The sequence below is a fragment of the Budorcas taxicolor genome, chromosome 1, assembly GCF_023091745.1.
Source record: "Budorcas taxicolor isolate Tak-1 chromosome 1, Takin1.1, whole genome shotgun sequence".
Lineage (NCBI taxonomy): Eukaryota > Metazoa > Chordata > Mammalia > Artiodactyla > Bovidae > Budorcas > Budorcas taxicolor.
In genome coordinates this window covers 110,663,136-110,677,103 of record NC_068910.1, presented here as the reverse complement: position 1 = coordinate 110,677,103, position 13,968 = coordinate 110,663,136, and the positions used below count along the sequence as shown (strand labels likewise).

The 13,968-nt window shown below is 41.2% G+C and overlaps 1 protein-coding gene across 2 annotated transcripts; it reads right to left on the bottom strand.

Annotated features, from left to right (window-relative positions):
* Positions 1-2,310: 2,310 nt before the first annotated feature.
* TRMT10C (tRNA methyltransferase 10C, mitochondrial RNase P subunit) lies at positions 2,311-6,503 on the bottom strand. 2 transcript variants are annotated; one of them, XM_052643136.1, is made up of 2 exons: positions 6,395-6,503; positions 2,311-3,833 (listed from the first exon to the last, which is right to left on the bottom strand). In XM_052643136.1, exon 2 carries the CDS (start codon positions 3,805-3,807, stop codon positions 2,548-2,550), a length of 1,260 nt encoding a protein of 419 aa, XP_052499096.1. In that variant the 5' UTR covers positions 3,808-3,833; positions 6,395-6,503; the 3' UTR covers positions 2,311-2,547. The 2 variants fall into 2 exon arrangements, with proteins under 2 accessions (XP_052499096.1, XP_052499107.1); XM_052643147.1 differs by lacking the exon at positions 6,395-6,503 and adding an exon at positions 6,270-6,309.
* Between the last annotated feature and the right edge of the window lie 7,465 nt (positions 6,504-13,968).

Here is a 13,968-nt window from a genome sequence, read left to right as displayed (position 1 = left end):
GCGATTCATGGGGTCGCAAAGAGTCAGACACGACTGAGCGATTGAACTGAACTGAACTGAAAGGGAAGACCTTAGGAAACAAGTTACCTTCAAAGGGAAAGAATACTATAGAATAAATTATTGGGTGTTTGAGATAAAGGGAAAAGCTGTTCCTTCCTACTTCACGCCCAGGAGACCATCTAGTTGGGAGAAACTGTAGCAGTATTTGAGGTTCTACTAAATTCCAAATTCTAAAAAAAAATCTATAAAACTTAAATCAGTATGAGCTCAAACTGTGGGAGCTTGCCACTGTGATTTAGAAGCAATCTTAGAAGTCAGTTACTGCTTGGCCATTGGGAAGGGAAAAAAATTAACAAAAAAGTCCAGTGTTGCATCACTGAAACATCTTAGCATATTGTTACACAGAAGTATATGTCCTCAAAGGGACATAACTTGCATATATTGTATTAGAAACTCTACACATTCTGAATGTATAGTCAATTAGTTTATATTTATTTTGCACTTAGGTGCCACGCACCATATTGAGAGACTGATAAATCTAAGCAACGTTAGAACCTATAAAGTGGAGCTGGTACCGAGAGAGCAGGGCTGGAACACTGGATACTCATGAGATGGTCCAGGAACCCTCTTTGCCGTCCCCCAGTGCCAATCCTGTCTGGTGATGTTAATCGCTTATTTATGCTATTTTGCTTTCTGGTTGTATCTCAAGCAGTTTAAGTATTAGCACCTTGATACTTAGTAGGGTCTAAGAGTTGAAATTCATTCATAATGCACTTGTTTCAATTCTAAGTTTATGCATGACTTTTTCAAGGCCTTTCCAGATGCCATGAATTTAGGTTAGGCGTCTCGTGTTTTTCCATTGCATTTCATTGCCTTATTATAGAGGCCATAATTTATAGGTTAAAAGTCAAGACAGACCTTTTGAATTGTGAGATAATACTTAAAGGCAGAATTGTGCTGTGCTTAGTTGCTTGGTCCTGTCCTACTCTTTGTGACCCCATGGATTGTAGCACACCAGGCTCCTCTGTCTATGGGGATTCTCCAAGCAAGAATGCTGGAATGGGTTGCCATGCCCTCTTCCAGATCTTCCCAACCCAGGGATTGAACCCAGGTCTCCCACATTGCAGGCGGATTCTTTACCAACTGAGCCACCAGGGAGGCCCAAAAGGCAGTTATTTTGAGTACATTTTCCTTATCTATAAAAAGGTAATAATGATAATACCTAAATTTAGTTGTTTAAATTCTGCATAGTAGGGCTTCTCTGGTGATTCAGCAGTAAAGAATGTGTCTTCAGTGTAGGAGATGCAGGTTTGACCCCTGGGTCAGGAAGATCCCTTGCAGAAGGAAATGGCAACCCGTTAAGAGTATTGTCTGGGAAATGCCATGCACAGAGGAGCCTGGTGGGCTACAGTCCATGGGGTCACAAGAGAGTTGGACACGACTGAGTGAGTAAACAACCAACTGCACAGTAACTATCTGGCACAGAATAAGTACTTAGTATTTAGTAACAGATTGAGTTCTGCTTTAATAAACGTACTGGATAGCATGCCTCAGGCTAACATCCAGTTCAGAAACTGAGTAGAAATATTTGGCCATTGCTATTCCCATGTTTCCAACTTTTCAGTGGTGCAAGACTACAATGAATGTGGTTCCTAAAGTTCCTTTCATATACCCTTCATAGAAAAAAGAATGGCCATGAGAGCTTCCTCTCAAAGTTCACCACGAATAAGGAATTAACACAGGCTATCTTGCGAAGTCCAAAAATCCTGGAAAAGAATTTTCTGACTGGCCTCCCTTAAAAGTCAGATGTTCATCTCAAAATGTGAGTGAGCTGTCTTTTTTGGGATAATCAGCTGTGGCCAGGGGAGCAAGGCCTGTAAAAATATGGCAGCTTCCATTCAAACCACCGGACTGGAAAAAACGAAGTATCTCCTTGAAAAGAAAATACTTTATCTACAACAGGGAAGTGCTGTAACGACACTCTTCAAATAACATCTTTTTTCCTAAGAGGACAAGAGATGAATTTTATCCCTACAAACACATTTTTCATTATATAGCCCAATCTCATGACATTCCAAGGGACATCTTAACAAAGCCTCAGTTACACGATATACTTTAGTGTCTATGACATGCCCACCACTGTACCAAATGTTACTGAATTTTTTCCAAATGTTACCTTAAATAAACCACCACCTGAGGTTTCATCAATTTTTGATGAAAGGTTAGCTGCTGACATGGCTGAAAAGAACATTTAAGAAGGAAAATGGAGTCAGAGACTCAAAGTAGTCATAAAAAAGTCACACAAATGGTACAATTCTTTTACTGGGCTGAAACAAACATGGACAACTCTTTTTACTTTCTAAGATTTTGTTTGTCTCTATAGTAAACAAAATGTATTTCTAAAGTTTTACACATTTGATTAATTGGAAAAAGACAATACTTCAGTCAGTTTGGAAAGACAACCTTCAAAAGAAAAAGAAGTGAATTTCCTTCTTGATGAAACGGACTAATAGAACTGTATTCCTAATCCACTTTATTTTTAAGCTATCAAATGTTCTCCTTCAAGCTGCTTTTTCTGTGTCTATTTATAGAGCCTCCTGGAAATGAATTAAAAGTCTTTGACTTCTTCATTCTGTTGAGAAACTCCTGAGAATGCTGAGAAATCTCCAGATAACCAGCATGTTTTCTCCTAGGAACAAACTTCAAGGCCTCTTCCCAGCTACCAGTATTTTTCAGACATAACAAAATACGTATCATTTGATCTAAAGTGAGATTTTTGGTACCAGTGTCCCACTGCAGATATTTATCTAATGGAAGGCATTCTGTTGCCAGCTTCAGCCGTTTTGCTTTGGCTAGGGACGTGCCTGGCTGCATATTCTTATCAACGAAAGACCCCACTATATAAATTTTGTCATGCTTGAAAGTAGTCATAACATTGGGAGAATCTGCAGTTAAATATATAATACTATCTTTTGGAAATAAATCTACATGAGACTTTTCTGTTGCTGTTAAAAGCAATTTGTCCCATTTTTCTCCATAACGTTTAACTAACTCTTTATAGTAGGCACCACCTGCTTTAAGATTGCAGAAATAAATATGGAAAGGATCAACATTTCTTCTGTTACATCCTTCACTTTCTAAAAGTTGGGAAACAGCATTCTGCAATTCTTTTGGTTTCATATGGTCATCATAAGCCATGTCAAAAACCAAAGGCTGTCCAAACTGCATGGCCTGGGCACCTTTCCACCCCATTGCAATGTCCATATTCCTGTCCCAAAGTCGTAGAAATAGAAAGTTTTGCTGTTTATCTTCCTTAATGGTTTCTGGTAGCTGATCTTTTTTAACTTCTTTTTCTGCTTTTTTCACTTCTTTTTTTATTTGTCTGGCTTTTTTCATTTTTTCCTTAGTATATAAGTATTTTAAATATTTTCTTTTTGATGACTTAGAAACACATTCCATAAGGGTTTTGAGCTCTTCTTCACTAAAGTGTTCTGGTACTTCTTTGCCAAGCAACCTCCACATCTCAACTAACTCCCTGGTAGCAGCTAGAGGATCTTCATCCTCGCTGCTTGTGACTGTTGAAACATCCTCTTCTTGCACACTAAATTTCATTGTAATTTTCCACCTATCCAACTCCAGCTCTTCAGGAGGTGGTGTATTCTCCTTATTAGGACAGGATGCAGCTGGTATTTTGGAAGACATGTATCTCTGCAGAATTGTTGAATATAAAACCCTTCTCTTCCTATGAAGGGTAAATGGCACTAAAACTCTGGCAAAAGGTCTTAAAAAGGTGATACTGACACTCATTTTGAGAACAAGTATGTAGAAAAGCCCTATAAAAAAGAGAAAAATGTAATGAAAAGTTAAAGACTGTATAAATTTGAGATATCAAAATACAATTGATTCTGAAACACGAAGTGGAATCTGAGTCCAACTTATTTGTTGCACCATTAATTTTTCTTGATTCCTGTGGCCTACAGCCTGTGATCATTCATTAGGCAAAAAGTGGAGAAAACTCTTGGGTTCTTATTTGACATAGAATTTCACTCTTGTTTTAGGCAAAAGGATACCTTGAAGATCCTACTTAGATTTGTATCTGGGGACCCAGAAGATCAATGTTACCGAATAAGAAAGTTAAGTACCATATGGCTGAGATAGCACTATATTCTTCTCCATTTTCTACTAAGCCTAAATACAGACCCAAACAAAAGATCCTCAATAAGCAATATGTAAAGACAAAGGGCAGAAACATTACAGAAAATGGCAACTAGTAAAAACCATTTAGCAGCCGCTGTGCCAGTGCCCTCATGTTTTCAAAAGAGAGATTTTTTTTTTAAGTTTTTAAAAAAACATTTATTTATTTGGCTGTACCAGGTCTTAGTTGCAGCATAAGGAATCTGGTTCCCTGATCAAGGATCAAACCTGGGACCCCTGTGTTAGGAGCGCCAAGTCTTAGCCACTGGAGGACCAAGAAGTCCCTAGAGAGATCTTCTCATTTAAGAACAAAATAAAATCTCCCTTCTCCAATATAGACTTTACTCTGCAGGAAATATGTTATTGCCAAACAAAATATCCAGAATTAGGGCAAGTATATATATATATATATATAAGCTCTACAATTTTATCCTATAGGTCTGGAAGTCCACAAAACAATGAAGATGCTTAAAGATGTCAAACTAATGCTTGACTTGAAGCAAAAAAAAAAAAAAAAAAAAGGAATTCAATTTTTCACAAAATGCAACTAAAAGACTTGAAAGATTCCTTCTTCCCTTGACTTCATTTACTGACACTGCATATTCCTATGCCTCTGACCTGTACACTGATGTTCAGCTCAATCCCCCACCCCCATCTGCAAACACACACAAGGTGGATATGCTTCTGAGTTGTGTCCTTAGTCCTTTTTTCAATCTAAATATTTTCTCTATGAACTCTTGATATACCTCCCTGAGTTTGATCACCATGTATGAGATGACACTTCAAATGCAACAAACTGAAATCTGTCTCCCTTTCCTTCCCAATCTGCTTTTCCTTCTGTTGTTTCACGGAGGGACAATAATATCCATCCATTTCAGCAAATGCCAGAAACTGGGAGTCATTTCATTACTGTCCCCTCTCACACCTTCCATTCCTAATTTGAGTTATAATCATTTACTTTCTAAATACTTCCTGAATCCATTCATTTCTCTTCAACTTCCTTAATTGTATCTCCTAGCTTCTAAATTTGCTCTCCCTCATCTCTAAACAATTTAGAGCTAGTGCAGATCTGATCAATACACTCATCCTCCTCAATATGTATTTTTAAACTCACTGTTGCCAGGTCAACTCTAAACTTAATATATGTGGCATGTAATTTTTTTTTCCCCACAAAATCACCTTTTGGTTATCTCTTCAGCTACATCTCTAGCTAGCTAATTTGTTACCTCAAGAGTTAGATCAACTATTCCTCCTATTGACATCCCTCTTAGTTCAGCTGGTAAAGAGTCCGCCTGCAGTGAAGGAGTTCACCTGCAACGCAGGAGACCTGGGTTCCATTCCTGGGTTGGGAAGATCCCCTAGAGCAGGAAATGGTAACGCACTACAATATTTCTAGCCTGGGAAATCCCATGGACAGAGGAACCTGGTGGGCTACAGTCCATGGGGTCTCAAGAGTCAGGCACGATTTAGGAACTAAACCACCACCATGGTAATCAGGATAAGGGCTGTGTTTATATTTTGACACTGAACCCAGTGCTTCTCAGTATATAGCTCACATTTATCATTCAAGTATTTTTCGATTAAATACTCCAGGTCAATGCTTCTCTTATTTAAAACAAGTTCAGACAGCTTTTAAAGAAGAAAACATTTTACTTTAGACTCTTCGAAATATTTAAGCGAGAGTTCTCGGCCTCAATATGAAAGGTATGTATTTCCGAAAAAGTCTTGAGTTTTGTCTTTGTAACTGATAACTATTTTTAGGATATCACAGAAATACCCACCTCCCCCCAATTTAAACGGTGAACAAGAATATCATTTTAGGCAACAACACCCTTTCGTTTCATGTATTGTACTTTGTTGATGTTGTTTAGTTGCTACCTCGTGTCTGATTCTTTTAGACCCCGTGTACTGTAACTAACCCACCAGATTACTCTGTCCATGGGAATTCCCAGGCAAGAATAGTGGAGTGGGTTGCCACTTCTCAACTCATGGTTCTCACCGGGTCTCCGGCATTGCCAAGCAGATTCTTGGCTGCGCAGCCATTAAGGAAGCCCTCCAGGTATCGTTCTACTTACAGTTTATGAATTACTCGGCTTCCTTTTATCTGTGGGCCTTCCTTGCGCATAGGCTCGAGTACCTTAGGCCTCTCAATTCCTCCCACCTCGCCACACACACTGGGAGACAAGAAAGCCGCCCATACCAGCAGTGCAGAGACAATAACTCCCGCGGGTGCAAATCGCAAGGAACCCAAGATTCTACCGTGAACTTCTGCCAAGGGACGCGCGCCGTACGTGACTCAACAGCTTGCCTAGCACTCGGCACAATTTCCGTCGTCGACCAAAGACTCGAAGCCGGAAATCCCGCCCTTTCCTCCAGGCGCTGCCATATGACGTCACACCATTAGGGGTGCGTCTTCCGGCCTGGAAAGTAGCTCCGTGGTGCAACACAGGCTGAAAAACGCCCACTGACCTTAGCAGTACAAAGACGATTGGAACCACATTGTGAGATTTGGGGGCTGAAGCCAGGTGAGAGTGGGTAACGGATGAATGGAATATGAGAAAGTGAAGTCGAGTTCAAACATTTTTATGAAAGTTGGCAGAAGCAATATTCGGTGAACTCAGCATCCGGTGTGGTGTCCAGGAAGTTTCCGTTATTTTTACTGTTATTGGGAGACTTTTGACCAACTGATCGGATTGTTAACATGGGAATAAGGAAAGAAAGGATTCAGAGGACAGTTGGAGGGGATCGCTCGTATAGGAGGAGGAAGTACCACTTCCATTGTAACAAAAAGGGAAGAAACTTAGGGTTGGAAGCCAGTTTGTAGATATGGCAGTTGTAATTTGAGAGTTCCTATTTCTTTTTTTTTTTTAATTTATTTTTGACTGGAAGATAGTTTCTTTACAATGTTGTGTTGGTTTCTGTCATACAATGTGAATCATTCATAAGAATACACAGATCACCTCCGTCTTGGAACTCCCTGCCCCCGACCCCACCCCACCTCTCTAGATCATTACAGAACCCTGGGTTGAGCTCCCTGTGTTATACACCAGATTCCTACTAGCTGTCTGTTTTACATAAGATCACCTCCCTCTTGGAACTCCCTCCCCCCGACTCCACCCCACCCCTGTAGATCATCACAGAACCCTGGGTTGAGCTCCCTGTGTTATACACCCGCTTCCCACTAGCTGTCTGTTTTACATATGGTTCAGTTCTTGTAATCTCAATGCCACTTTTTCAATTTGTCTCACCCTCGACTTCACTCACTGTGTCCATAAGTCCATTCTCTACATCTTCGTCTCTATTCTCGCTAAACGTTAGTCGCCTCAGTCGTGTCCGATTCTTTGCGACCCCGTGGGCTGTAGTCCGCCAGGCTCTTCTGTTCATGGAATTCTCCAGGCAAGAATACTGGAGTGGGTTGCCGTTTTCTTCTCCAGGGGATCTTCCCAACCCAGGGATCGAACCTGGATTTCGTGCTTTGTGGTTAGATGCTTTACTGGCTGAGCCACCAGGGAAGTAAGATTCTCACTAAGAGTTTCCATTTCTGAAGGAGGTAGTCTTCTAAGAATCTGTGGAGAGTGAAGAAAGGGAGAAGGTTTGATACTGTCGTGAATAATTAATGTGACATACTAAGAGTGATGGAGAAGTTTTTCACGTATTTTGGTATAGGGAAGTCCTTCTGGCTTATCTATAGTTCTACCTGAACTTTGTGTGAACTAAAACAGCCTGTTATGACCTGTTGAATGCTTATACAGCACATCTGTTTTAACTATTAAGGTAAAGAATGCCCTCAATCAAGATAAAGATAAATAGCTCCTTACCTATGGCATCATTTAATAGTTTCTTGATGATGATGTTTCCTTCCCAGACACCAGGATCCTGCCATCTCATTGAATTCATACTAATCTGTTTCTTTTGAAACACTGAATGATTGAACCCCTGTCATGTTTGATGTGTGTTCTTTGTTTTAATAATAAGGTTTAAAACTGTGCTGAAAACCATGCTTCATTAGAACAGATCCTTTAAGCCACTAAGAAGCTGCCTCCTAGGCCATATTCCTCATTTTGGCTCAAGTAAAACTCTTTTCTATTCCTTAGAATAGTTTAAGTATTGATTATTTGTGTCAGCAATAGAAACAGAAAGTAGAGCGACGTTTACAGGGGCTAAGAGGATGGTGCTGAAAATGAAGTGTTTAGTGGTATAAAGTTTCAGTTTTGTAAGGTGAAAAAGTTCTAGAGATCTGTTGCACAACAACACTACCAAACTTAAAAATTGTTAATATGGGAAACTTATGGTTTTCCTAAAATCACAATAAAAAAAGGAAAAAAATGAAGTGTCAGCTGACTAGGGAATGACAGTCATGTTGTTGGGCACTATTTATGATTTAATTTGGGTTTCTCTGGTGGCTCAGTCAGTCAGGAATCTTCCTACAATGCAGCAGACCTGGGTTTGATCCCTGGGTTGGAAAGATTCCCTGGAGAAGAGAATGGCAACACTCTCCAGTATTCTTGTCTGGAGAATTCCATGGACAGAGGAGCCTGGTGTGCTGCAGTCCATGGGATTGAAAAGAGTCAGACATGACTGAGCTACTAACACACAGTCTAATTCAGTTTGTTTGTTTTTGTTCAGTCCCTAAATCACGTCTAAATCTTTGCAACTGCATGGACTGCAGCATGCCAGGCTTCCCTGTCCTTTGCTATCTCCTAGAGTTTGCTCAAACTCATGTCCATTAAATCAGTGATGCTATCCAATCATCTCATACTCTGTTGCCCCCTTCTCCTCCTGCCTTTAATCTTTGCCAGGATCAGGGTCTTTTCCAATGAGTCGGCTCTTTGCATCATGTGGCCAAAGTATTGGAGCTTCAGTTTCAGCATCAGTCCTTCCAATGAATATACAGGGTTGGTTTCCTTTAGGATTGATTCATCTGATCTCCCTGCAGTCCAGGGAGCTCTCAAGAATCTTCTCCAGCACCACAGTTTGAAAGCTCAATTCTTTTGCACTTAGCCTTCTTGATGGTCCAACTCTCACATCCATACATGACTACAGGAAAAACCATAGCTTTTACTATACAGACCTTTGTTGGCAGAGTGATGTCTCTGCTTTTTAATACACCGTCTAGGTTTGTCATAGCTTTTCTTCCAAGGAGCAAGTTTTTAATTTCATGGCTGCAGTCACCATCCACAGTGATTTTGAAGCCCAAGAGAAGAAAATCTGTCACTCTTTCCACTTTTTCTCCTTCTGTTTGCTATGAAGTGATGAGACTACATCCCCTGATCTTTTTTTGAATGTTCAGTTTTAAGCCAGCTTTTTCACTCTCCTCTTTCACCCTTATCAAGAGGCTCTTTAGTTCCTCCTCATTATTTCTGTCATTAGAGTGGTATCATCTGCATATCTGAGACTGTTGATATTTCTCTCAGCAATCTTGATTCCAGCTTGTGATTCATCTAGCCTGGCATTTTGCATGATATACCTTGCATTTAAATTAAATAAGCAGTGTGACAATATATAGCCTTGTCATATTCCTTTCCCAGTTTTGAACCAGTTCATTGTTCCATGTCCGGATATAACTGTTGCTTTTTGACCTCATACAGGTTTCTCAGGAGGCAGGTAAGGTGGTCTGGTAGTCCCACATCTTTAAGAATTTTCCACACTTTGTTGTGATCCACACAGTCAAAAGCTTTAGCGTAATCAATGAAGCAGATGTTTTCCTGGAATTCCCTTGCTTTCTCTGTGATCCAGGGAATGTTGCCAATTTGATCTCTGCTTCCCCTCCCTTTTCTAAACTCAGCTTGTACATCTGGAATTTCTTGGTCCACATACTGCTGAAGCCTAGCTTAAAGGATTTTGAGTCTTACTTTGTAGTGATATCACTCTGTGTTGCTATGTGATCTCCCCCGCCCCCTTCCATTTTGCCGACAAAGGAGAAACAGGTTAGTAGATGGAATTGAGTAAGAGATCAGAAACAGGTGAATAGATGTAATTGAGTAAGCAAACTGAACAACAGGACACTGAAAAGAGCCAGGTATCATCTACTTTTGTGAATGCTTTGGTGGAGCAATACGTATTTGGTAAAGCCAAGATTCAGGCCATGACCACGAGAGTCAGTGGCAGGATTACAGTGGGATGGGTCATGAGAAGTGATCTAGAAATCCAAGTCAGCGTATAAGTATGGTACTGGTTTTGATTCAAAACTCAATTTTGTACTCTGTATTTAGTAGCATTTGAAGTTTCTCTTTTGGTGTGGGCCTGTCTTACAGTTTACTAAAATTAGGGAGGTCTCTGCTTTCTGGGCCAGATATTATTTTGATTTTTAAAAATGAGATGAAAGTTTTAGGATACTTGAGAGTCAGAGGCCAAACAAAAGGATTTTCTTGTCCTTTCATGCCTTGCAAAGTTCATTGCTATGCAATACCTTGACCACTCCTCTCTCAGCCCAAGAGTAGGTAGTGTCTTCTGTTATCTAATTGTTCTAGGATTTGGGAACTGGGATGTATTATTTAGGAAAAGTGAAGTTTCTCAGTCATGTCTGACTCTTTGTGACCCCATGGACTGTAGCCTACCAGACTCCTCAGTCTGTGGAATTTTCCAGGCAAGAATACTGGAGTGGGTTGCCATTTCCTTCTCCAGGGGATCTTCCCGACCCAGAGATCGAGCCTGGGTCTCTCTCGTTGCAGGCAGACGCTTTACTGTCTGAGCCACCAGGGAAGCCCCTGTGAAGCTGTTTCCATGCGGTTTCGAACCAGGGGCCTTTTGCGTGTTAGGCAAACGTGGTATCCACTACACTACAGAAACCACACAAATGAAAGTCACACAGTCGTGTCTGATTCTTTGGGACCTCATGGACTAGTCTGCCAGGCTCCTCTGTCCATGGAATTCTCTGGGCCAGAATACTGGAGTGGGTAGTCTTTCCCTTCTCCAGGGGATCTTCCCAGCCCAGGGATTGAACCCAGGTCTCCCACATTGCAGGCGGATTCTTTACCAGCTGAGCTACCAGGGAAGCCCAAGAATACTGGAGTGGGTAGCCTATCCCTTCTCCAGTGGATCTTCCTGACCCAGGAATCGAACTGGGGTCTCCTACATTGCAGGCAGATTCTTTACCAACTGAACTGTTTAGGAAATACTGCTAAAAACAGGATTTCCCCCAAGCCACAAATCCTCTCCACAAAGATAGTGAAAAGAAAACACTTAGTTTTGAATAAGCACTAAACCAGGTTGTGGTGGGCATCATACGCAATCTGTGAAGAGACTGTGAAGACAGGAATCTCACCTCCTTAACTAGCCAAGTAGATACCCTCCATTGCATACATATTTTCAAAATAAACAATGAACAGTCCTCAAGAGAACCTAACAGCATACTTTGTCATGTGCAGTTCACCCTAACTTTACCATGATAATTGAGGTTACTTTTATTTGTTAATTAGCTTTATCCAGTGAGAAAAACAAACTTTTACTCTTTTTGACAGGACATGGTTTTGCCAGTTGGAGCAAGGCATCCATGAAACTTAGGCTCTTGCCCTGGCATGAGAACTATGAGATAGGGGAACTACCTTCCTTGATCTTTATATTTTAAAAAGATGGCTTTCAGATTCCAGAGGAAACATTCCTGAGTTGTGAGATGGGCAAGAAGCTTATTTAGCCATTATGAATATTTACATCTATTTGAAAAGGGGAAAGAAATTCTGAAAGTGGGGGGGGAAGAAATCCCTTTGTTTTCAACAAGGAGGATTACATCTATTCTTTTTAATTTCTGTTTGCCCTTAAATTATACGGTAGACAACTGGAGGTAATGGTCTTGAAAGATAAGTGAGACACACCACTTCCTTTCTTATGGAAAAGCGAAAGTGAAGTTGCTCAGTCATGCCCGACTCTTTGTGACCCCATGGACCGTAGCCTACCAGGCTTCTCAGTCCATGGAATGTTCCAGGCAGCAGTACTGGAGTGGGTTGCCATTTCCTTTCCTATGGAGAGACAAATGTGTCAGTTGGGTCACTGGGACTATAAAACATGGGTTCAGCCAATAAACTTCTTTTGTTGCTTTTTTCAGGAGAGGAACTTTGGTCCCAATGATCATCCATGATAACTCACCTCACATGAGGTAGACTTAACTTTATTACCTCTCTGGTAACTCCTAATCTTTCTAACAGTCGTTCCCAAAGTGTGATCCTCAGACTGACAGCATCAGCATCACCTGGGAACTTGTTCAAAGGCAAATTCTGTGGCCCCACCTAGCAATCCTACTGAATCAGAAACCCTGGCAGTGACACCTAGCAGTCGTTGTTTTAAGACTTCCAGGTTATTCTGATGTACTTTGAAGACAGAGAACCACTGCCTTTGAAGAAACCTTGAAAAGGAAGTAAGAAAATTCTTGCCATCTTCTTTAACAGAGACTCCCCATAGCAAATTCGCAAACAACATGTTCTCTTTTTTTTTTAAAAATATGTTTAGTATTAGGTAAGCCCCTGGTGGCTCAGAGGGTAAAGAGTCTGCTTGTAGTGCAGGAGACCTGGGTTCGATCCCTGGGTGGGGAAGATCCCCTGGAGAAGGAAATGGCAACCCACTGCAGTATTCTTGCCTGGAGAATACCATGGACAGAAGAACCTAGCAGGCTATCGTCCATGTTTAGTATTGAGAGGTGACACACAAATCTTATACTTTCCTTACAATGATCATAACCTGTTACTTGTGACTGTTGGTATGTTCCACAAAGGGAAAAAATGATCACATACTGATGTCTGAAAGCCTTAGGATCTTCCTGAAGTGGCCCATCAGACTCCCGTATCAGTCTTTCCTCTATCAGGGCATGTCTCTGGTCTGCAGCTTATAGCCAGAAACCTGGAGATGTCCTCCTTTTGACTTCAGGCTGCTAAAACAGACCTACATCAGAAGGTAAACAAAGGGATTATTTAGGGTGACCCTAGGAAGGAAAATGAAAATAAGCTTTCTTTTCAATTTGTGGCAAAAATTTTGATGTTTTACTGAGAAAAAAGAAAGCAGTAGCTAAGTACACAGCTGTTTCAAGATAAACATGTTCCTAGAGCCAAGATGGTTTTATAAGCAACAACTACATTGAGCTGCTATACCATTAGTTTCAGTTGGCGTTATTTCTGATGTGGTTGTCTAAAATATGTCTTTAAATTCTTTGGCATTCTCTCAAGAGGTAGAGTCTAATTCCTCTTCCCTTGGACTTAGTGACCTGTGTCTAACAAATAGGAAAAGAGTAGACCAGTATGCCACTTCAGAGCATAGGTCATAAAAGGTAGTATAGTTTCCTGCTTGCCCATTCACCTGGGTGATTCATCCCAGGGGAAGCTAGCTGCCCTGTTGTGAGGACACTCAAGTGACAAAGACTCTCCTTGGCCACATTTTAGTTAAGCTTGTCTGAGTCCTCTCCTGGGACTAGTCCTTGACCTTGACCTGTGAGAGTGCTGCTGGTAAGTCACTTCAGTCGTGTCCGACTCTGTGCGACCCCATAGACGGCAGCCCACCAGGCTCCGCCATCCCTGGGATTCTCCAGGCAAGAACACTGGAGTGGGTTGCCATTTCCTTCTCCAGTGCCTGAAAGTGAAAAGTGAAAGTGAAGTCACTCAGTGGTATCCGACTCTTAGCGACCCCATGGACTGCAGCCTACCGGGCTCCTCCGTCCATGGGATTTTCCAGGCAAGAGTACTGGAGTGGAGTGCCATTACCTTCTCAGGTGAGAGTGCACAAGTCACTGTTAGTAAGATTCCTGCTAAGTCATCCCCAACCTTGATATCTAATCAAGTTTATCATTCCCCA